The sequence below is a fragment of the Notothenia coriiceps genome, unplaced genomic scaffold (genome assembly GCF_000735185.1).
Source record: "Notothenia coriiceps isolate Sejong01 unplaced genomic scaffold, NC01 NC01_scaffold00036518, whole genome shotgun sequence".
Lineage (NCBI taxonomy): Eukaryota > Metazoa > Chordata > Actinopteri > Perciformes > Nototheniidae > Notothenia > Notothenia coriiceps.
The window spans coordinates 234,704-259,991 of record NW_011369219.1 but is presented as its reverse complement, the minus strand read 5'-3'; the positions used below and the strand labels follow the sequence as shown (position 1 = coordinate 259,991).

Sequence of the window (25,288 nt, the reverse complement as noted above, 5' to 3'; positions counted from 1 at the left end):
TCAAAATAATCGATTTCAGTTATTCCATGGTTTTGCAATAGCTGACATTTGCCCAATATTAGAAGGTGCAACAATTCTTGCTACAGTTCTGCCAGTGCTGACTGAAACTACCCAAAAAAGGTTAAACAGTCTGCTCAATGCAAATGATCTATAGCCTCAAGAAAACTATGACAAATAAAGTTAGAACTTTACTCTTTTAAAGACTTGGGACCATCTTAGCCACAAACATACATAGAGGAAATCCATGTATAATGTGGACAGATCCTGACAGCATCCCTCCTAAATGTGTTCCTTATTCCTTGAAACCCAGCCAGTACAGAGAAGCAGAAGAGACTCTCAAAAACAAGGCAGTGTGGAAAACAATTCAACAGATAGCCAGACTCTGTCAGGAAAAATCCCACAACACCCTGCCATGGGAGCACAACAACTCCAAATGTTCTCCTCCTGCTCCTGTGGCTCGGAGGGCTGGGCGAGCAGATGAAGAACGAGGGACACCGGGCAGAGCGGTGTGGAGGCCCATCTGCTCCAAACACAGGCAGCGTGCTCTAGCTGTGCACTCGCTATCCATCACCCACCACCCTCTACTCCCCAGTTCCCCTTATTCTCATCACAATGCTTCCCAACTGAGGCCTCTTCCTCTGCCAACAGCGCAATCTTTGGGGAAGAGGCGAAATCACAACATCCTGCCAGGTGAAATTTGGCCTCAGTTTACTTGTTGGTACTGACAGAATTTGAAACCCTGCCCTTCCTCTAAGGCAATGTTGTATCTGTGTTTCTGAGTTTAATGCTTTAGGTATTCAGACCATTTCACCAACACGTACAACGATAAGATTGAAACACAATCTATAATAGCATAACAGCAATCTAGCATGCTGTATATTACAGCGTCCAAAAGCCTCTGGTCTGCTACAATGTCTCCTATGGTTATTAAACATACCCTTCCTGAAGTCAGCAGCAAGCACTAGTGATGAGTTCCGACATCCAGATGCTATTAATTTTATTAGGGACTTAAGAAAAGAGCTTTTGAGGAAGCCTTGACCTTTACAGCCACCTTCACACCTGAGCTAATCTCTACTTCTGGCCTAATTAGAGTCAGACGTGGCTGATTGGAGATCCGATTATTTCTCTGTAATCAGATAATCCAAGGAGCTCAATATCACTAGAACCTGTTGACCTAATTATGTTCTATGTAATAAGAGATGAGGCCTGTTATTAATCAGCGTTTCATCCCCCTGTTGTACCAGCTCAATACTTTAATTAGGCTTTTCCAAGTTGGTCGGCAGGGGACATCGTTAAAAAATGTGTATTTGAGAACAGGGTGGTTTTATACTTTTCATTGTGTAATGGTCGTCTGAAGAGTGCTGGTTTGAAATGAACCACAACATCAAACAGGTGTACAGAAGCAAGACACAATAATAAAAATAAAAAAAGCCCAAACTGAAACACAAAGACTAAGCTAGAATCGAGAGGCAGCAAAGGAATAATGCTATAATTAAGGCTTTTTCATCCTTGGGAAGAATGGCTCTATGACCCAACGGAACACCATGCCCTTTCAGATTCAGTCAAAAGCCCACAGAGGGGTAATTTCTATGTCTGGAGAGCTTATATTTTTAAATTGCCTGTCTGCAAGTGAAACTGATTCAAACCTTAACTATAGGCTATGTGCTCTGTGCCTTGAGCTAACTTGATTGAGCTGCTTTGATCGAAGTCCAACATTATAAGCCAAATTAGCTCATTTAAACTCTTTGTCAAAGTAATTTTCACACTTAGAATGACTGGTATCATTACAGAGATCCCTTAATCACAATTTCTTTAAAAAACACCTTCCACAAGGCCCATTACCTAATCTTTGCCCTAGATACTTAACTCAATCGTCATAATCAGGGTTGTTTTTGGACGTATTAGAAAAAGCCCTTCGGACGCTTGAAAAGATAGGTGGGAGCATCCAGCAGCAGGAGGGATTTTCTCAGACTTCTGATACAAAGTGCAGTTCTGCATTAATTAGCTAAATTGAATACGTTCCCCACTGTGTGTGTTTATGGAGCGGGGCAGTATTTTCCCAGCAGGCAGGCAGACAGGCAGAAGAGGGACTCTCTTCACCCCTGTCAGTCACAGAAGTGGGCTGACAGGCGAACAGAGATAGAAGCCCTGGAGGCTCATTACCCAGGAGGCCTAACCCTCACTGGATAGATCTCCTCCTTCCTATAACACTCAGGTGACTCTGCATCGCAGCACTTCACTGAGCGGAAGTGAAGCGAGGTTCACAATGGATTTTCGGTCACTCACTAACATACAATTGAGAACATATTCACATTATCCAGCTGTGAGGCTGGATAATGTAAATCCCTACTAACCTTATTATGCAAAACAGTTTTGTTCTTCACATGATGATGAAGAAATCAAGCTTCTGGAGAAAGTCGATTGTAACCCCAATTACTTTACGTGGCTATAATCGATACTTTCATAATACCAAAGGAGTTTTTGAAAGAGGTTGCTCATCGGGATGAAACCACAGAGAGCTATCACCAGACCCTGCAGTTCTCTTGCCTTTGTGAAGCTTCGTAGCACCTGTTGGCTCATTGCTTTAGAGATGGCTGGCAATTATTTAGTTTTGGTTCAAACTCAATGCTCTCAAAGCTTTGTTTTACAACATGCAGGGGTTTTGAGTGAAAAAGCTCTTTAAAAACATTTTAAATGTTCTCAATATGTCAGCATTGTATCCAAGTGACCATGGTTTAAGGTCTAGTAAACAGACAGCTCAGTTGCCAAAGGAACAGACACTGCATTGAAATGCGGGGGGGGGGAGGCTATTTTAAAAATGAAAAGGCAATGACAGCAATCTTTCTAAGTATGGCAATCCAGTCAGCTCCCGCTATTTGGTCAGGCAATACATTTCTTAAAAGCTTAACATGGGAATAAAGGTAGGCAGGGAAAAAAACAAAGGAATGGACACGGTCATAGGCAGGAGTAATATCCCTGGTAAAATGGATTCTTAACCGACACAGCTGAGAGCCGTCACAATATAGAGATTTCATTCAGTTTGGCAGTGTTGAAACATGTTCAACTCGAGCCAATAGATAGGATGGAGAAGAGAAAAGAGAGAGAAGAGAACCTTGTGAAGCAGGAGCTTGTTATGAACGAGGAAAGGCTATTTGAATTAAATACCTCCGGCTGTCTATATCTGTTAGACCTGCAGACTTTAATGGCGGCCTTGTGTGATGGGATTTAAAGCTGCAGGATGATTGAGTGGGGCTGAGTTGGAGTGTAGCACCTCTCTACCAACGAGGTCAAAGCCACCGACAGTGGGGAAAGATATCATTTGTCAGTCAACCATCCCGAGAGACCACAGAGGGGTCTAAGGGTCTAGAGGGTATTGTGACACACACACAGCACTAACACACATGCATACAAACAATCCCATCTCGCCTCTTTTGCCAAGTCATTTATCATAGAGGGTTTTTTTTAATCTCTGAGCGATAAACTGAACATGCGGATTAGAAGTGAAAAACAGCACAAGAGGAGGAGAGATTAAAAAAGCTATTAACTGTGTAGAATGGGAAGTAAGGGACACCTACCCTCTGCTCCTGTGTTGCTACAAAAGTCTGGAAGCCGGGGGCCACGCCAAAGCCCAGCTCGTGAACGAACGGGGGCTCCGCCTGGCTGTGGATCTGCACCCGCACACCTGCTTCGAAGGTTGTATCCTCTGAAAGGGAAGACAGATGGGGAGACCCAGATGGATGAGTTACTCAGTCATGAAACAAACAAAAATGTGTAGGGATTTTTCTTCTTTTTCTTGCTGAGAGGAAGAAACAACATTTCCTGTTTGAAACATTCAGTGGCTGTTACTACTTAAAGACACACCGTTTTGAGACCCTTACAACTCTCAGAGATGTGCTTTCCACTTTGTCTTGACATCAAACACAGGTATATGAAGAAGGCTCTGTGTTGACTCAATAGATGAAAGGACCATCCTGAGATTCAGATTTGCACACTCACTCACTCACTCACTCACTCACTCACTCACTCACTCACGGGCAAGGACGAAGAGAGCGATAACCTTTATAGGAAAAGAAAGGGAGAGCAGTCTTGGAAGAAATCGATAATGTCCTAACTTTCAGTGGTGAGCTCCTGGACATTCAATCAAAGCTTGTCACTGCTGGACGGTCAGCAGGACACCTCGTGGTGTCTGCAACCAACAGGCATCACAGCCTTTCAGCATGACCAGCCTCGCACAGACGACACACACACACACACACACACACACACACACACACACACACACACAAGCAATATCACCCTACTCTGATACAGCCATCAATCAAACATCTGGCTTATACGGCGACAGCTTGGATGCATTCACACTAAAGGAACGATGAAGGGATCAAACAATTTATTTTTGCAAAATTCTGAGGGATTACAGCGTGTGGATTTATTACGGATGTGTGTGTGTGTAAAAAAGTATAGAGGAAACATCTGTCTGTTTGTCGGAGATAATCAGTCTTTGTGTGTGTGTGTGTGTGTGTGTGTGTGTGTGTGTGTGTGTGTGTGTGTGTGTGTGTGTGTGTGTGGTAATAGAAAAGGAAATAGAAAAGAAAGAGCATTAATGTGTGCACTGGTAACAGACTGCTGACTCTTCATGTGGGATCAGGGAGTTGAATCATTGCTGTGTCCTTTCCTCTGCTGTCTCCTTTCTGCCATGTGATGTATACTGTCATACTTTGACATGAAGGTCATTTACTTGCATGTGGCTGACAAGTTTATATCCTTTCCTGGTTTCTACTCTTTCCAGGTCTTGTTCTTTATCAAGTGTGATATTCCATTAAGAGGCTTTTAGCTATGTGTTGCCACTCGCCAGGCATTATGTCATTAACAATATCCTGATACAAGCCAGCTATATCATTGATTGATTGATATTAGCTTTGTAGTATCCCATGATCAATACTAACATAATCAAATACATCAAAGCACACAGCGAATGAAGAGGAAAAAAAACAGTATGATGAGTAATGAAAACCACTAAGCCTGTTCCTTATTCAAACATATATTTTGAACATCTGGCATTGTCAAAATATCTACTGTAGGTGTATCGGCCCGTTACCATTGATTATTCTTCTGCTGCTACTATAAATGTTTTGATGAGGTATTGGTTCCTGTTATTTCTTCTGACATATCACCCAAATAAAGTAAAGCATGAACACAGTTTGATTAAAAAGTCACCATTTACATTATGTGCGCTTAAGGTAAAGGCAACTTTTGGGAGGCAGAATATGGTAGAGGTATGTGGACTCTTGAAAAATTCAGCTCCTGTGATTGCTGAACATATAGCAATAACATAAAACAGCCTCCACTCTCCTGGTTTCAGGCTTTCCACCAGATTTAAGAACCTGGCTCCCTTTTTTACCACAAGAGCATCTGTTAGGTCAGCCATTTACTATATTTTTGGGTGATTAGGTTTTGCAGTTTTGCTGTCGATGTTCAATTTAATTCCACATGCGTTTAGGTACTTTTAGCCATTTTGTGTTATCTGGTATTTGTGTGCAAAGTCAGGCTACATTCAGTTCATTATGACAAAACAGTGTTTAATCATATATTATGATTAACTTGTCATTTCTTTATGAACGGGGGCCATTGTCATGTTGAAGCAGGGAGCGGTTCTCCCCTTATTATTGCCACACATTTAAAGCAAAACACTAAGAGCTTAGTGGTCAAGGGTTCCCCCTCAATTTTAATTTGATGACTTAATGCCATAGGACCAGAATATAGTTATTAGTGTTAATGTGGCAAGTAAAAGGGAAACAAATGATAGAAAACTATCATGAGTTACCATTTCCTTTTACATAATTAGCATCTGTTGTATAAAAACACGTAAAAAGCCATATTCCTTCATCACAATAAACATTAAGCAGGGTAAACAAAGAACTGCACCGTAAAGCCTCCTCCACAATGATGCCTGCGGATGAAAATATAGGCACTAACTACATTAGTTGTTCATTGTGATAAAGGGATATGTTGCCTAGTGGGACCCTTAAGTGGGTTTTTGTGGTGTTTGTACTGTGGAGGGGTACAAGCGATAAGGCTGCAAAGGTATTTGCAATAATTTGGTAGCAAAATGTATAGTCATTGCTATGGTAAAGGAATGTGTTGATTATAATTAAAAGCAATGAACTAAACAACTACTTTGCCATTCAACTAACGATATATGTACAGTAGGCAAAGATCCAATGAGACATACTTTTGTGTCGTTACATTGTTGCTCAACATTGTGTTTTTCTGCTGTTGGTACAAACAAATATCTATAAATAATTAAGTGCTTGTTGCAACTCCAACATTCACACATTTCAAGCGCTGAGAAAGGCTGATACATTTCCTTGGTCTGTATCAGCTGAATTATAAAAGGTTTTTGCTTTCATCAATACAGGTGACTTTCAGCATCTGCAATAATGTGAATCGGCAAAATAATTTAAAAAAAATGATTTTGAGAATGTACTTAACTATTCTCAGGACAAAATGACATCAAACAGAAACATGAAGAGGCATCAACAGATTAAATGCAACTCAAATCAAATCCGAAGTACAGCACGCTTCACAAGGGTGACTTTACATGTTTCTGAAAACTAACTTGTTTGTACAATGGATGAACTTAGCACTAGGAACCTAACAATTATTTGCATTGCTGATTAATCTTTTGGTCCATAGAGATGTTTTCAAAACCCAGTTGGCCAGATAGATGCAAACATAAAACATGTTCGGTGTACAAAGCAATCTGTGATCATACAACATACACTGATCTCAGACCTTAGATACATCTTGTGTATTAATGATCGCTTCCTGGGAGTGACCTTTATATAGCGTTTGTGTCTATATGAAGAAACATGAGAAAGTGTGTGTGGTGTGTGTGTATGGGTTAGAGATCAGAGCAAATGAGGGTCTGCGTGTTTGTTTTGTTCTAGTTAGTTCTGCATTTTAAATCAAAAGATAATCAAGACCATCTTGGATAAGAGTTTTTGTTATTTCTGACCTTCAGCCTCAGCTGAACCAAATATAGCTCTATAGATTTCTAGTTACCATATATTTCATCACCCCTATCACACTCATTAGACATATGACTCAACAAAGTAAGTGTTTCGCTGTGGGAAAACATGAAAGGGAGAGTAGATGATCAACTGGAGTGAAAGAGAAATTAAGATGCATTGTGTGAGGTTTGATTGAGGTTTATTTGAAATGTATGATAAAATGTCATATCTAATCTGGTTATTTTTGCATTTGTTGCAGCATATTTGATAATGCACAGGTGCCTATCTGCCATACCACAAACAACTACAGGCATTTTTTCAGGAACACAACTCCCCCTCTCCTTTCTCTCATTCTCACAATGCTTTTAGGGCCAGAAAGGGTTTGCCAATATTGTCTGTTTAATGTAAGAGTTTTGACCATATTGAGATACAGTCAGCTGTTAAGCATCACATTAAATAACAATCCTTTAATGTGTACATATTTCCTCAATATGTATTAATATGTAATTATTACGAAATATATTAAACATGTAAGCCCCAACACTTACCGATTGATAATTTTGCGTACTTTATTCATTTATTTGTATATTTCATGTTCCTAACTTCTGCTAGCTTAGTCTGTACTAAGTGTTTATAGTCAGTCATGGTCAGCCTGACAGAAATAGGTTACACAATGCATTACGTTGTGGTAGTACGTAATGTGTGGGAGTTACCAGGGAAACAACAAGTCAATTACAGTGTGAGTTGTGGTCTACACACATATTCCCAGGGTCCACAGACCCGTTTTTAGAACACCAAAAGCAAATATTGCCTTATTTTAAATTAGATTCTTCAAAATAACTGAATTAATGTAACCTAAACCAAGTAGTTACAATACAATACTGCTTTATTTATAGAGCACTTTAAACCTCCAAACCAAAGTGCTGTACACTCAAATAAACAAAACAAAACGTACAAAAATTACACAGCACAGCTCACACACCATAAAACAAGTACAAGTTTTTAATGATAAAATTGTTACTCTTAGTAACATAATTAATGACCTCTTGCCTTTGACCAGTATAGTGTTATCAACAGCTCCCGGAAACCTAAGCTCTAATATTACACTAGATATTAAATTAGAATGCTTTTCAGCCATAAACCACGAACAATTGAATTCAATGATTCTTTCTTCTATCAACGTGTATCTTAGACCCGATTCCAACTAAGCTGTTAAAGGAAGTTTTTCCATTAATTAACACTTGTTTATCAAATATTATGAATATGTATTTATTATCAGGCTATGTTCCACAATCATTCAGTGGCAGTGATAAAACCGCTTCTTAAAAAGCACAACCTCGATCCAGAGGTTTTAGCCAACTATNAAGCAAAAATGGGGGAAATGTGGTCATATTTCCGTGTGCCAGTTAAAAGCCTTGCTGCAGCATTTTGCACCAGCTGCAGACGAGCGATAGTTATGTTGGCAACATTTGTATGTATAGTATTAATATGTTTCATTATTTTTACCAAAATAACTTGATTTAATTGTATTTAAAATAACATTTCCAAAGAAATAAATCCTTTGAATCTGCCTGTTCAGTTTCGGTTGGAATGTGAAGGGTTAAATTAAAGAAGCTCGTCTCNTCTAGGCCCTCTGTGAGGCCCTAAGATATTCTACAAAATAATATTTAAAAACATTAAAAAAGATAATATTTTTAAAATATTTTTTAAATATTTTTTTTTGTTATTTTTTTTGTTATTTTTTTCGTTATTTTTACCAAAATAACTTGATTTAATTTTATTTAAAATAACATTTCCAAAGAAATAAATCCTTCGAATCTGCCTATTCAGTTTCTGTTGGAATGTGAAGGGTTAAATTAAAGAAGCTCGTCTCTGCGAGTTACTGTGAAGATGGGAGGTGATTGGTGGTCCAGCTGTAAATTCACAGAGGGCCAGTTATAGTAACTCTACGAGAGAGTAATATCAAATGACAGTTTTCGCGGACTTTATGACAAGTTCAGCCCGCTGTGAAGTTGATGCACGTGTGTTATAGAGAGGTGCAGTGACGCTTCTTTTGAGACTCGTGTTTTGTTTCGGTAAAAATGGTTCATATCGCTGAGTTTCTTCCCGTTAAGTGAGTATGACACATTAATAGTTTCATAAATGATGAAGCCCTGAGACACAGTTTCGTGAAAAAAAGCCCCGTGCCCCCGACCGAGGGGGCAAATCATTTTGTGGTGGTGGCAGGCATCATTTTAACAAAATTGTGTGTGTTCACAACAAAATGCTGTGTTAAAGAGGTTTTGGTTATTTCTTCGAGATCCTGTTGATCGTTTTCCCCATGATGGAAAGTTCTATTGCCTTTTTTGGACAAGCCCAATCATCAGCTTGACATTTGTATTTATCAAATACTTTGGTTTGTGATCAAATACCTGCACAATTAATGAAATTCAGATTTGTGTTTAGTGCTCATCAGTTAGGGTTAGCATTTGCTAACATAATAACAAATATGTTTTTTTCTTTAACAAAACATTATATAACAAAACAAATAATCAATTTTGATAGCTTGTTTTGCTTTCTATCATATCAAATTATCGCCATAAGCCCATGAGTTTTCCAATTGTGAGGGTAATGTAAATCCGTCTTAAACCTTTATGTTGTAAGAACGTCTCAACTGCTTTGCTGAACCTCTGCTTTACATTGTATTGATTTATATTTGTCAATTTTGTCTCTCCGTTTCCATATCAGGCGTATTTTAATGAAAAACAATCTCCGTTTAATTGAGGGTGCAAGAGGGAAACCATTTCATACTAAGATCTGGTATTTGCACTTTTTGAACAAAGTAGTATTATTCTATTTTCTGTTGGGTACACATTTATTCTGTGCTGCCTTAGAGACAATTTTACAATGTATAACTAGACTGGAAATGAAAGAAAAGTGTGCTCCACCAGCAGCAATCTACAGAGGCAGTGATAGTGCAGTTAAAGTTCACCAAGACCTGATTAAACTAATTAAAGATTTCAGGCTGCTGCTTAAATATTAAATATTTAGTTATTTCTGCCATTTCTCCCCAATAATGTAAGAAACTCCATGGTGCACTGAAATGAGAACAGCTTGATGTTTCCAAGAAATAAAAGCAATAGTTGGAAACACACATACACACAGACACAAATATCCCACTGACCTAACACCTCAGAGGGAAGTAACACAAATAGAAGAGATAAAAGGATCAAGGACTTTCCACTTCAACTTTGCACTTGGTTAAACCTGTTGTTGAACAAATATCCTTCGGCTCCTTTTAGGTGCTTCTCAGCGTGCTTTTTCACCTTTGCTTTGATTCAATCAACAGAAGACACAAAGAGCGCAGAGGCACGGTAGGATTGTTGCCCTTACACTCAAATCCTTGGTGGGCTTTACTTGTCTTTTTGCCATACAAAATCAGGGCCAAGATCTGAGATGATGGAAGGCACATTGACGGAAAAAACTCAAACAGAATCAACCATAAAGCTCAGACTGACAAGGATTTACAAAGTGAGCAAAAGGGACACATTAAGAAAAAAATATGTACAATGTATATTTCTAATTCTTCATCTAAGAGGAGCTGAAAACAGAACTCTTCTTTCTGAGTCTGCATCTCTCCATCAATGATGTTGTTACAGTGAGCACAATGTCACTGGTTGCTTAGGAACTCCGAAGGTATATAAGTAACTTTCCGATTGACAACGATTTGATCTAAAACAGATTTGTTCGATTTTTTCCTTCTAAATATGTCAGTGTCTGATATAAGAACAAATTGAAGTTGGATGTCTTCATATTCTCACAGGCTATAATGTGTTTGAAGAGCTTTTCTCCACACTGCCAAATCGCTGCTCTGCTGCTGTAGGGAAGCGTGCTGTAAACACACTACTTTGATCAAGACGGCTTGACGAATCTGAGACGGAAGAGGCCTGCCCGCCGCTGAAACTTCAGATGACTTTTAGAAAAATGTCAATGTGTAGCAGGACTTGAAACTTCTTCTCCAAAATGTATTTTTAAGTCTGAGTGCTCAGGTTCACGGATTGAAAAGTTTATATAAGATAAATATATTTTTTCCTAATAAATCACTCATGCAGACTTACTTTACTATTCTAAGCATTTCTGAAATTAGAACGGAAAATATTGGTTATATGTATTTACATAGATGCAGCAGGCATCTGAACCAAAGGATACACTTCCACAATGCTCAGCTTGCATACAAAAATAATAAAGAACACTAACTTGTTGCCTGATTACTTCACCTTCATTGTGATTAGATAAGGTTTACTTGAGAAAAATACTATCCATAACAGACGGACACATTCAATCGATTTACTGTTTCCATAAATAGGCAGGTTGGTCTTCAAAAACAGCGAGGACAAAGCTGCGTATCCAGGCAACAGGCACCTGTTTCCTCCCACCACTCAAAGTTGTATTTTTCACATCATGAAACATATATTTTTTTATGTTTGTCCATCATGATAAAGTGAGGAGGAGGGTCATGACCAGCCTGCAGCTCTCTGAAAAGAGCTGTGTGCTTATAGAGCCTCAGAGACGGGGGGGGGGGGGGAATTGTCCGAGAAGGTCTCTGTGCAGCATGAACACATCATGTCTGCACAGCGCAGGGATCTGGCTCAGTTGTGGAGACACTGCGCTTCCTGCTGAGCTGACTCAGCTCATCTGGGATAATTAAACCATACAGGGATAAACAAGGGCACTGCAAACTGCAGCCTGCTGTGAGACCAAGCTCCACATGCTGACAGGGTGGTGGCTGGTCTACAGTTTGTTCAAAAAGAAATAAAACCCCAAAAAGTTCAGAATAGGGGGCTGAGGGACCTGCTGTCCATAGAAGAACATGCGGTGGATGGATAGGATGCTGACTGTTTGATGATGAATCTTCTTCATGTTAAGCCTTGAGTAAATAATGTCCATCTGCAGGGCTGCTCAAGGCCTGGCTAGCTGCCCTGGGATCTCCCCCATCTGCCCTTCCACTGGTCCAGACGTGAGCCGGACCTTCAATGAGCTGGAATCACTCAGGCAGCGAGCCTCTCTATAACACTCGGTCTGAGCCACTAACGAAATCTCTAATACGCACATCAGTATGCAGGATAATGTAATGCAGCACTACTCTGTAATAAAGGTCAGCAAAAAGGTGCCAGTGTTTGACATGAACGGGTTTTGATATGCATTATGACCACTGTGAAGTCTTCCTTCTCTAAGGAGAAATATCCTCATAGCAGTCCCTTCAGAACTGGATGTGCAGCGACTGAAAATGCGCTTTGTTTCTTAGTCAGAGTGAGTACAGCAGCAGAATTAGCTTCAGGTCATTAGTGTAACACAAATTCCTTAAAGTGGACTAAAGAGGCTTTTAAAAATGGGCCTTTTAGTGGTAGTGTGGAAGAATCCTGGAGTATTAGTCTCGGTGTAATGTAATCTATGAAAGAGTGGAGAGCACAAGAGAACTACAAAATAAGTAATACAGTCTTAACGATAGCAACAACAATAAGATTACCCCCATTGTATATGCATAATATTGTAGAAAACTATTTGATAAAAAAGCTTATAACAAATCACATCTTCAATCATTCCAGTAGCTTTATTTGATTTAGATAGTTAATACGAGTTTCTGGGTTTAAAAATGTCCCTGAAGTGACTTTATCAGAAGGACACTGAATCATTTCTATGCTAATTATGGCTCAATCTAATTATGTGAATACACACATAGTTGTGGTCTAAAAGCTTAGTGTGGGGCACAATAAAAATATTATGTCAATTTATTTAGTTATTTTCATATATTTCTATTGCAGGCCGAAATACTAAATATTACAGGAAAGAAAGAGAGAAGGCAGGAAAGTGAGAGGCCGTTGTAGTAAATCAGGTGTTTACTCCCGTGTAAAAATGCTATGTGACAGTAATTGCAAGACTTAAACTACATGTTGAAAATATGACCACATGTGATGCATTTAAAGGCAGCTTAAGATAAGGGAAAAAGAGAAGAGGGAAGAAGAGAAGTGCTCATTTTCTTTAGACTGGCTCCTTATTATATAAGATGGAGATAAAGCAGGAGAGGTGAGCATGTGATGATTTTACCTGTGTCCCCCCACACCGGCAGGTACTCGTCCTGCTGGATGTCCAGCATGATCTCCAGTCCGTTTCCTGTCCCCCCCTTCATGGTGGTGCGGAGCGTCTTCCCCTCCTCTTCAGCGTTGAACATGTAGCACTTCCCATACCTGGTGAACACCTGAGAGGAGACACAGAGAGAGGGCTGATAAGTGATGACTCATATACTCTCATACATACTGCAGGGATAGCATTGCTGTGTAGATAAACTTGCCTATTGTACAATGATGAAACAAATTAACTACCATGCAGAAGACTTTTTCTTAACCAAGTACATCAATTTATTATCAAAGGATGAGCTGCAATGTATTTTCTTGCATCTCAAGTTTAAAGAGTTATACACAATTATCACTCCAACAACAAGCGTTACCCATGTATGTGTCTGTCTTTGGTATTCGTACCTTTTTTGACTCAAATTGCATTCTTCTTTCAAGTGGTAAGGGTATTTTCGTTCATGTTTTTTAGGGCAAGTGAGGCTAAAAATGCCATTCATTTTGGCTGGCTGTGACAGTTCAAGTTAACGCTGCCGAGAGGCACTTTCATTCTCACATTATCTAACTCTCTTTCTGAGGAGCCTATACTGTAGCTGTTGAATTTCCAGCAGCTCATATCAGATAAAGACAAAGAAGTAAAAGTAATAAAAGAGGAAGTTTAACATTTCCTCGTCAAAAAGCAAAAATGATCCTTCCAATTCTGGCCCCTACTTTAACAAGACTTACAATAAATACTAAAAAATAACACATCGAGCTATTAGAGGTACTGTAAGTGGAGGACAATTCATTTTTCAACTAACGTCACTTTGCCCCACATTATTAATAATGTACTGGGTTAAACTGCAGGGTGAGCTTTTTCAAGAAGTGTGTGTGTGTGTGTGTGTGTGTGTGTGTGTGTGTGTGTGTGTGTGTGTGTGTGTGTGTGTGTGTGTGTGTGTGTGTGTAGTTGTGAGGTCTCTGCAGATCAGTAGTAATCACCATGGCAACCATCCACTTCAATCATTGCCATGACTGATTGAGAGGAAGTGACTGGTGAGAAGANCCTATCCTGACTTTTACCGTCCCTTTTCCCTCCTGTCCAAGAGCATACATATCAGGCTGGCAGCAGTGACAGGAATCCTTTGTGTCCTATCACAGCCCTGCCTTCTGTGTGTGCTGTCCTGTAAAATAAAATAATATTGACTGGCATGAAGTAGGGTGCAATGGTAAATACTGTGCGTTTCATAAAACTCCAACCACGTCACATAAATGGCTGAATTGGTTTAATGTGATATATAATTGTTTGGGATGTGAGGGTGTGTAATGTGCACGGGGGCTGGCTTGGCATGCAGGTAGTGGAGTGGCGTGCATAAAGCCATAATTATGAGTGAGGCAAATGCATGTGTACAAACTAAAACCCCTCCTTTCCTATACTCATTGCCAACTCTTTTGCTAATGCAGCAGCCCTCTGCATTATTTATCCCCTCAGCAGTACAACCACTTCTCGACAGCGGACAAAGTGCACACCTTGCAACTCAAAGACCTTTTTTCCTAAACTTTACTCAACTCTTCTTCTCTCAGTAATCCTCGACAATAAACAGGCCTCTACTTTCCCTTTCTATCTGCACTGAAACACCCTATCTGCTTTTATTTTTTAAAATCATGAAGCGGCTGCTAAATTCTCTCATAATGGATATTCATTCGTCAAACAATAACAGCAGATCGCAACAAACAGCTCATGCCAAAGCGTTCTAACCTTGAAACTTGGAGAAGGTTCATGATAACTGATAAAACTGCTGGACGGACTGTTATGTTTAACATTTAAATGTACCCTTCAGAGTTTTTCCTTTTATTTCTCTCCCGCTAGCAAAACAAATGGGCATGAGAGGTGTCCTATTACCCACTTATTTTATAGTGGAAAAATATAACAGGGGTGACATTAACAAATAATGAATTCAGACATCAGTGCCTCTTCCTGTTTTTTTGGGGGAAATAAATGTCTTTGCTTTATAATGGTCCATAAACAACACAACTGACAGAATGTAATACCAAAGTCAGCATGCAGTACCCAATGAAGAAGCTCCTCAGGAAGCTAGGTCCAATTTCAGACAGGCAGTAATGCAATACTCACCATCAAGCATATCTGTGTATCATCTGTTTTTAAAAAGAACTGCCTGCATCAACAAATCAGTGGCAGATACTGTATGGCAGAGTTCTTTCTTGTTTTATAGAGTTTTTTCTGGGTCAGTAGCATTGAAAGTATTACTTTTAAATATGATGGATGATGATGCACTTCAGGGTATTTGGAAGGCTTGGACAAAACATGGACCGACAAGATAAAGAAAGAGCTATTGGGAAGGGAACATTAAAATAGAGAAAGATAGCATCCTCTTTCTGAAGCAATAAGCTTTCAGTGTTGTTGGCATCAGGTCAGCAAGCCACTTGCAAAGCAGTGATAGGAAATAGAGATAAGCAAGAAAGCAAAATACTTTTAGAATTGTAAGAGTTCAACATGGTGAGCTTAGTAACCTCTGCAGACAATGTCATACATATTTTGTACAGCATTTCAGTGATACTGTTTGTGCGCACATATATTTCCAGTTCTATGCGTTATCCAGAGTCATGTTTAAGGGTCGGATTTGTGGTTGGTGCTTACAACTGACCTTTCATCATGACAGGAATAAACGCTAATAGTCATGTAAATGTTGACTTCTACTCCGTGGGAGGCATTACGCAGTAAACAGGCGAGGTCATGGTATGTTTGCTGCTCCGCGCTTCCAGACATTCACACTTGCAGCTGTGAATACTAATGAGACGTGTTGTGTTGGTCAAAAGGCATTTTAATTGGCAGCAGAGCTGCGCGTGCCCTATTTTGCTGCTCCGCTCTCAGACCTCTGGCTTGGCTGGCAAGGAAACTAATGTGATATTGGCAGCAACTGAGTTTGAAGTCTCTTTACATTTTATACAGAACCCTGACTCAATTAAAAAAAAATTCCAAACAGAACAAAAAAAACAGACCGAAGCAACTAAAACACACTCTTTTGAATGAAAACTTTTAGTTGTGGCGACAAAACTAAAGGAATTTCATTTAATTTGTTCTCTTTTCGGTTAAGGTGCAAACTCTTCATCGCTAAATTACTACATTATTTGCTTATGTAAGCAAGCAATTCCCTATTTAAACATTAGGCAGACGGGTTCATATTTCATATTTCTTGATGAATGCAATAACAACATTCCCACTTCTTTTAAATCTGTTCTGGTCCACTAGCTTCTGATGGAAATATATGTTTCTTCTGCGGCTAAAAGCTACACTAGTTTCACAAGATGACGGCTAACCCTAGCAACATTACAAGTAGGAAATGGAGGTTGTGAATAGTAGTGGCTGGAAACAAGGCTGACAACAGCAGTAAAAGTAGAGAACTGACGAAAAAATTACAAAATCCTTAGCTGAAATATACAACAACGCTGCGTAGCCTAAAACTACTTCCGATTGGGCGATGATCGTTTGCTTGTTTTCCACTTCAAGCGCCACCATTGACATAACAAGTAGATATTTTAAGCAGTTGTTTACATTGTGTCTGGATTCGGGTAAAGGTAGGACCCAAATGCAGTATTAAAAAGGATAAGCAGGTTTTAAGGGGTAACAAAAAGCGAGCTTTATTTTACAAAAGCCGATGGCAAAAAAAAACAAGAAACAAACTTAACATTACCAAATCAGGGGAGCACGAGTAAAGAATCCAGGACCAAAAAACTTCAGGGACAAACATGGAGCGCAACGTGAAGGGAAAGACAAACAATGAACCGACATGGAGCACAGGGGAAGACGAGACTAAATACAAAGAAGGGTAATCACAGGACAAGACACAGCTGGGCAGGGGAGGCAGAAACACAAGGGCAACAGGTGAACACAATCAGACAATCAGACACAGGAGGGCAAACACAGAGACAGGAATCAACAGACAAGACAGGGGGTGAACACTTTTCAAAATAAAACAGGAAACCAGAGACAGACAAAACACAACGCAGACAGACCGTGACACATTGATCGAAAACCAACAAAACACAGGTTATTATAGCCTTGTTTATTACAAGAAACGTTCTTCTTCCTTCTCCCATTTTTATAGAGATGACTATTGGGACAAACTCCCTAATGCAGACAGTGAGAGTCAATATTATCTATTTGCCCTTTTCACCATTGCCAGCTTGTAAAATGAGAATTGATAACTCATTTTATCATCACAAATGTTCAGGCAGAGTGGTGTTTCCTTAGATATTCTACATTTTGGACAGGTTTGAGAAGTCATTACGTTCCTCCATCTGACGGCTCCACCTGGGGCAGCAGATTAGGAGGGATGTGAGAGGGGGAGGCAGGCAGAGACAGGGTCAGGGGATGGCAAAATAACATAGCCCCACTGTCAAAGGTTTGTTAGTTTCTTTGTCATCCAGTGGCAAAGGAAGATCTTTGTGTCTGACTGAAGTCTAATGGGATGTTGACCCGGCCTTGACCCTGTCTGTCAAACAACATCAGGCTTGACAATGGGAGGGAAAGAGGCTCCCATTGAGAGCACTTTTTCCCTAGAAGAAAGGCAGAGGTGAGAGAGATGTTGACAGTAGACACTCGGGAGCCAATGACTTAAAAAAGGGAAGAATACTAAATGCAATCTTGGCTTTCCTCATACACACAGAATAGCAAATGAGTGTTGGGAAATTGGATTTAATTCTACATTACCATGTTACATTGTTAGGATACATACAAAGTTATGTCTCATGGCAAATAAGATAAAGATGAATTGCAGGATTAACATTTTCTTCCAGGCCTCATAAGAAATGAGCGTTGGATGTTGGACCCCGGTGGTGTCTCTCTTCTCCACACTGAGCAGAGAAATACAGCCTCATCTTGTATCTGCAAACTAGAAATGATGGTATCATGAATATGTATTTGATGTCCTCATTACTACGCTCCGGCAGCTCCTAGTGTGTCATTTATTTTGTGCAAATACATATCTGTTGGGGGCACCTGAATTTCGCAGAGGTGAATGAACCTGTAATCTGGTACTTCGTATTCTTCGGATTCTCACCAACTCTCTGGCAGTTTGGCATTAAACAAGTCGATCGATTTGGTCAGTAAACCATCCACGAGAAGGCTAGTGTCAATAAAGGAGGAGGAGCATCAAAAGAAAAATCCATCTTTAAACAGTCAGAAACCCCTATTGGCGATGCACTTTGCCTTCCATTTAGTTTTGTTTTTCATCAATACAAAACTTCAGGTCTGTTTTAATCCCTTGGAATTTAAAAAGCGTTACCTTCTTGGCTCAGAGTGTTAAAGTAATCATGAACCGTCAACATCAACATTTAGTGCAGGAGAAAAAGGGACTGACTATAACATTTACTTACAGTGGCCTTCATAGACCACAATGCAGTGCAGTCACATGCTTCATTAACTTTTTTGCCCCTCATCATTTTGACCCGAAAAGGGTTACGGTGCTTGCCAGCGCGTGAAATCCAACCCATGATTCATTCTCGTTTTTTGAATCAGCGTTGTGCGTTTGGCATTTCACCTTGCTATGTTTTTTCATAGCTGCATCCGCCATTCCTCTAGCCTCCTCTTGGACGCGATCTGGCATCCAGTGACTGCGTTATTGTTGAAGTATCTTTCCCAATATGTCAAGAACAAAGCAAAATGAAATGAAAATATGAATATAAATCATAGGGCAGGGCAGATAAAGACCACTTCTCATTGACCTTGCAACTTGGCTGATGTTACTTAAATTATACAAATCCTATAATTCTCCAATTGCAATGCGTTCTGCATAAATGCACATTTCCATATATAGCAGGAATTTTTTCTCAAGTCAAATAAAATATTAAACATTGATTGCATGTCCGCAACACATATCAATGGAGTGAAAGTAATGTAAACATTTGATATAATTACAGCGCTTCTTCACACCATTTGTAAAACATCCTTCCTCTATCAGAAAAGACATCAAATATGGAACCTATAAATCGTATGAAAACATCACATTGATTTTTAAATTCTTTTTTTTCTGACAAGGGTCAAGAGGGTTTCTTGGTCTCTATTAAACTCTTCTCACCAGTCACTTCCTCTCAATCAGTCATGGCAATGATTGAAGTGGATGGTTGCCATGGTGATTACTACTGATCTGCAGAGANAAAAATATTAATTTAAAAAAAATATTTTTTTTTTTTAAACACTTTTTTTTTTTTAAACCTTTATTTAACCAGGTGTTCCCATTGAGATCAAGAGATCGATGATCTCAATGGGAACACCTGGTTAAATAAAGGTTTAAAAAAAAAAAAGTGTTTAAAAAAAAAAAATATTTTTTTTAAATTAATATTTTTTTTAAATCGCGGTAGATTTTGTCAGTCTCACGACGGTATTGGGAAGTTTATTTACCGCGATACCGCGATATTCGGTATATCGTTACATCCCTAGATAGGACACAAAGGATTCCTGTCACTGCTGCCAGCCTGATATGTATGCTCTTGGACAGGAGGGAAAAGGGACGGTAAAAGTCAGGATAGGGGGACAAATCTCAAATCAAAAGACAAACCAGTCTTGAGTGAAAAAGTTGATTTAATCCCTTTGGCTAACCTCTGACCAGATCATTGTCTTCAGCATGGATTGCACGTTGAATAATGATTTGGCTTAATGGAGTTTACATTCAGGGATGTCACAGAGACAAAGAGGCTGTCGCCTCTGCTTGTTGGACTTGATTCATTACATTGCTGTTCGGCAAAGCTTTCCATTCTATTTTCTGTCTGATACCCCAGCAGCACCAAACGTATCACTAATCATTAAGCCTGGCTGTCTGAGAGAAATGTAATATTGATTTCAGTTTTTTAGGGAAGAAGGTGTAATTATGGATACACCAATCAACTGTTTTATATCAACTTGGGTTGCAACAATGCTGGTGGGTATACTGGGATGCGTTTTATAAAACACAAGGCACAAGATTACTGTGGTAAAAATATGTTATGATGAAATTCACAAAGACACTGTACCTAATACCTAATATGCCACTGATCTGTATCATGGCTGGTACTGATCCACTTAATAACATCAGCATAATACAGATCTTGATCATTGAACATCCAACATTCTCAGTTATTTGACATGTTAGGGTCATCCATCCCTTTCATCAATAAACAAAACCGGAACTGCCTGTATCAAGATGGAGAAGGTAAAAACCAAACATACTGTAGGCCAACCAGCCAGATAGCAACATCACCTCAAGCCATGAAGGAGAACATCACCCCACAGAGGATGACACAAACTCTAGACCAATAGCAAGGCTGAGTCAAACCTTTATCCTCAAGCAAGAGAATAATTAGTTGCTCATGAGGGACGAATGAACATCCTCACATTAAACTTGCAACATGCATGGGTAAGCCCTGCAGGTAGCTTTGCACCTTATTTGTAAAGTAAGTTATGGTTTCCTATTTTCTGCTGAAGCTTATATGTCTTTTAATCAACCCTATTAATTAATGAGATGCAAAAACAACAGCTTGTGGTTTTCAGTGGAAGATAAATGTTGGTATTCTTACATGCTGGTATGTCCAGCTATAGCACAGGCAACCTCAGTGCGACGGCAAGAATCCCATATGATGTAAAGTCATTGCTTTTTGCAGATGTTCACCAAATAATAGTTTCAACTCAGCAGTCCTTCTGATTGTGTTTATGTATTGATTAAACAAATCATACAAAGTCTATAGTTGGAGTTTAAAAATCCATCCCTTACTTTGAAAATACTGTCAATCCTCTATCGATTCAGTATTCTACAGCAGATATTAAAGGTTGCTCAATAGGCTGCATAGCTTTCAATCTTTATGTCTTAACAACAGTAAAGATGCATACAAATATATACATTTTCTTTGCCCTGTGCAACTATATTCGTTTTCTTAATAGTGTGCATTCTCATCAAGGTCCTCAGGATCAGACGCTGCCTCAGAAAGACATCAAATAGAGAAGTTACTCTGGATCAAACATTGAGTTCTCACTGAATATTAATTATATTACTCTCCTTCCCTTCAACCTCCCCTTTTTCTTGCAGGTGCAGAGCAAATGTGATATTAAAGTGACACGTTCACTCTCTAGCTCTCCCTATTTGCCGGCATGTCAGTCATATCAGTGTGCAGAAGGCGTGCAGATATAGCTGGTGACTACCGGCTGTCACCCCACACTCATCAATCACATCACACACACCCAGCCATTATTTTTAATAAGTCGCCTCTCGCTGATGGCCGGTGGAGCTGTATCTCACCTGTCACAGTCTGGCTCTCTTTGCTGGAGCTGATGCAAGGCTGAGTAATGGACCAGGAGTAAGGGACATGTGGCAGCTCATAATCAGCGTCAGGAAACCAACACAGCTGACGGGATGCTGACGGGATGACAGGCCTTGTCTTCTTCACAAGATGCTAAGATCATGGCCATTGTCAGCTGTGACCTTCTTCTCCAATAGGCCTCTTTGAAGAGGGCAGAGACCTGCTGACATCCCTCAGAATAAAGGCTCTCTTCTGGCTCTTATCTTTGACAAACCCTATTAATATATAGGATCTGGCAACACGGTGGAGCTTCCTCATGATGATCAATACAGCAGAAAAGCCTCATTATCCCTTAATGTCCAATGATGCTTGCAGATTAGTTTCCTGATGGAGACGAAGACATCGAAAACAAATTAACCCATTATCTCATCCTCTGGGGTATTAACCATGGCTCGGGTCACATATGTTCTGCAACTGAGACACATTGTTTTATGGACACACAATTAACGTCCATTGGCATTGTTCAGTAAACATTTGGGAATTAAAGAATACATTTATAATGCTGTTCGTGCCCAGTCATACATTTTATAGCAATGCTAGCTGCGTGGCTCTATAAATGACAATCCACCACATTGGTTCAGACTGTATAACACCTCTAAAACTACTTGACCAATCATACTGACATTTGATAAAGGCAATGATAGGCCCCAGAGAATACATTCTTTCAACTTTAGCTGACTTTTATATTAAGCATCACCAGCAGTTTGACATGCTGTTTTTGAGTGATTTTTAACTCAACAGCTATTAAATGGATTGCCATGAAATGTTCAAGTTATTTTAATCTGCCCCCTCAGAATGCATTCATCACCCCGGCGGCCTTTAGGTTTAGTTTACATATACATATACATACTAATGCAATCATGCTTGAGGCTTCATATGCACCTTTGTTTTTTGGAAAGTAAAACCAATACTGGGGATCGTACTAATGTTTTGTTTACCTCAGAACCGGTGGGCACATAGATTCACTAACCCTTGCGGTATTCATGTTTACATTTTAACTTGAATCATGCATTGATTTATTTACTGACTTCTATTTAAAAAAAATTGAACTCCCTCAAGAAATATGAATTTTCTCCTAACTTCATGGAGGAACAGTAATACAGCAGACACATGTGTGGAGGTTTTAGAGAAGCAAGCTTTTCTTTAAAAAACCTATAGCCTCTCTTAACTTGACAAAGTGGTATTTTTTGTAATTGGAAAGTCAATAACAGTGGGCCAAATAAGGATTAAAAAGTAGTTGGTGAGTAAGCAACTCTTTCTGCATGCATTGGGCTCCCACATGTGTAAGTGAGTCCCTCGTGAAATAACGATTTTAGCAGAGTTTCCTTGAAAATGAGGAAGAATAACCCTGGGATAATAAGACACCGTAATATACTGACCTGACAGCAGCTTGCAGCCATGCTAGAGCAGCATTTCATATCTGCTGTGCAGCAGAGCCACTGGTCCATGAAATAACACAGCCAGAAAGAAATAACCACTAATCAGCTAATGATTTTGTATCACAGTAATCGGGAGCACTTCGGGATCTGAACTCAGATATCAAGTGTGTTATAAATGAAACCCATTATTATTATTATTATTATTATTATTATTAATCAAGAGAGATTACACGGTGTTTGTGTGAATTTCAGCAAATGTGTGTGTTCGCCCTTTACCTGTTAAGAAAATAGTGCATATAAAAAAACTATTCAGAGCATCTTTACTTCTATGGTGTTTCATTTATTTCAATAAGCAGTAAGATGTGTAAGCGTGTGGAGTAGTGAGCTGATCAGAGCACCAAGAGTGGCCGTATTTCACCTGTTATTGTGTTCAACTACATCAGAAAAATGCACACCATCTACTTTTATGTAAGCAAGAGAGCAATAGGCCATTTCCCCAAAGCCACAGAACTATCTGAAGGCCGTAAGGTATTACTTCACCATCAGAAATGGTACAATTTTTGTACTGCAGTGAGTGTTTCACCACTTTGATTTTATTTCCGTGATAAATACAAATAGAATACTTTTGCAACAGCAGCACAGTCTTTCTCTTGATTTCATGTTCCTGGAAATGAGCTCACCAAACGCAGATGAATACATTTTATAAAACAATACGTCAATGCCTGCTCCCAATGCACATGGCTTGGCTCTGGGTCTTCTCTATGTCGGGCCCTTAAGGATGAACTAATACATTCAGGAAACTTGTACTGTACTTCAATTCAACGCCACCCCTACAAACAACAATATTGCTGTGGAGAAGTGGGTTATGATGCAAAAATGATTTGAGAAGTTACTATGCACCAAAACTGACTGAGCCAGTTTTTTAAAGGTTGTTGGCCTTGTTCCATACCACAGAATCACCATCCCCATTTAGCGCAGGCAATCAAAGCTTTTTAGGGGGGTTAAAGAATAGGTATAGGATGGGATAAGATAAAGGATGAGAATAGGAAAACAAAGATAACACAAATGAATAAGGTCACAGAGGTTGTTGACTGACACAACAAATTACTTTTGAAGTCGTCCCATTCCTTTAATTGACATGGCAAGTTCACTGCTAAATGCTACTAGAAATTATGAGTCAACTTGAAATTGACAAAATGGGGATATATAACCTCCTGGGGGTAACTAAAAATAAAACCCAGAGCTGTTGGTGAACACAACAAAGGAAGGGGTTTTTAAAAGTTTTCCGGAGAGGATTGGCCTCTAAAACCTGACAGACACAGTTTCTCTTTTCCACTGCGGAGCTATGTTACTCAAAATATAGATATTATTTGGAGTCTCATTTTAATGGCAAAGGCAAAGACCAGTGACTGCTGCCTAAGACCTGTATAATCACAATACATTTTACTGCTCTCACTGTCACACAGAACTGTTTGATATTCATATGGAGGATCAGAGGAAAATAACACTTTTAAGCTATGTCTCTGTCTGTGAGGTTGGTGATCCATCTTACTAATACTTCAATCATAAAAGTGGGATCTATTTTTACGGAGTAAAAACAGCGCATGTTGTCAAATGCAGGCAGGGTTCTGCATGTGGAGCACAAAATACTCGAAGAAGTGAATATGAATAATAATGTGGCAATGGGTCCCTGCTGCTGTACAGATATTATTATAGCCGCAGTGAAATGACAAGTGACATGGGCAGCTAAATGTAATTGGGGAGCCATCTGCAGAAATGAAAACAGCTGATCTTGCATTTCCAAACTGTGCGATGTCTCCTATCACCGTGAGTACGGGAGTTCTCACGATGGAAGCTTTGGCTCCCCATGAATTTAGGGACAGCACAGAGAAAGATAACGTCTGCATTGTCTCATTCGGCTGCATGACATTAGATAAAGTGATGGAAAATAAATGAACAGTAATGCTGGGAACAGATATGCCAAATATATAAAAAGACATTTCCCTTAGCTTCTCATATTCATACAAGGGGCAGAGAGAGTGGGTGCAGGGACACAGAGATATGAAATCAGATTAAATTACCGCCAATTGTCTAGACCTACATTTGGGTGTGTTTTCTGTGTAGAAGATGTAGATATAGAGACATAAACAGACAGTATTGGCAGTAAGGGCCTCAAATTCTCAAAAAGGAACACCGGGACCAACTGGTAAACAGTCATCTTGTGTTTGAGAAAAGCAGTAATATTCCTTACCTTGATGGGAAAATTCTTGCAAAGTGTGTTATAGATGTCATTGAATACACACTCATCCATTGTGGTTCATGTAAGTGAGACAATTATGGTTCTTCATTTCATATATAAAGCAATATGCAAAATGGGAAGTCCATCCAAAAGCAAGTATTGCAGCAACATGCATATTTTTCTAACACTGTCCCTAAAATCAGCTAATGTAAGCCCCTGCAACGT

General features: G+C 39.4%; 1 protein-coding gene across 1 annotated transcript in view; it reads right to left on the bottom strand.

Annotated features, from left to right (window-relative positions):
- Positions 1-25,288, bottom strand: part of asic2 (acid-sensing (proton-gated) ion channel 2) — a 101,479-nt gene that overhangs the window by 14,218 nt on the left and 61,973 nt on the right. The window contains exons 2-3 of the mRNA XM_010792686.1: positions 13,098-13,248; positions 3,576-3,703 (exon numbers count right to left, since the gene is read on the bottom strand). Of these exons, the coding sequence (XP_010790988.1) occupies positions 3,576-3,703; positions 13,098-13,248 (279 nt within the window). The remainder of the gene's footprint in view (positions 1-3,575; positions 3,704-13,097; positions 13,249-25,288) is intronic.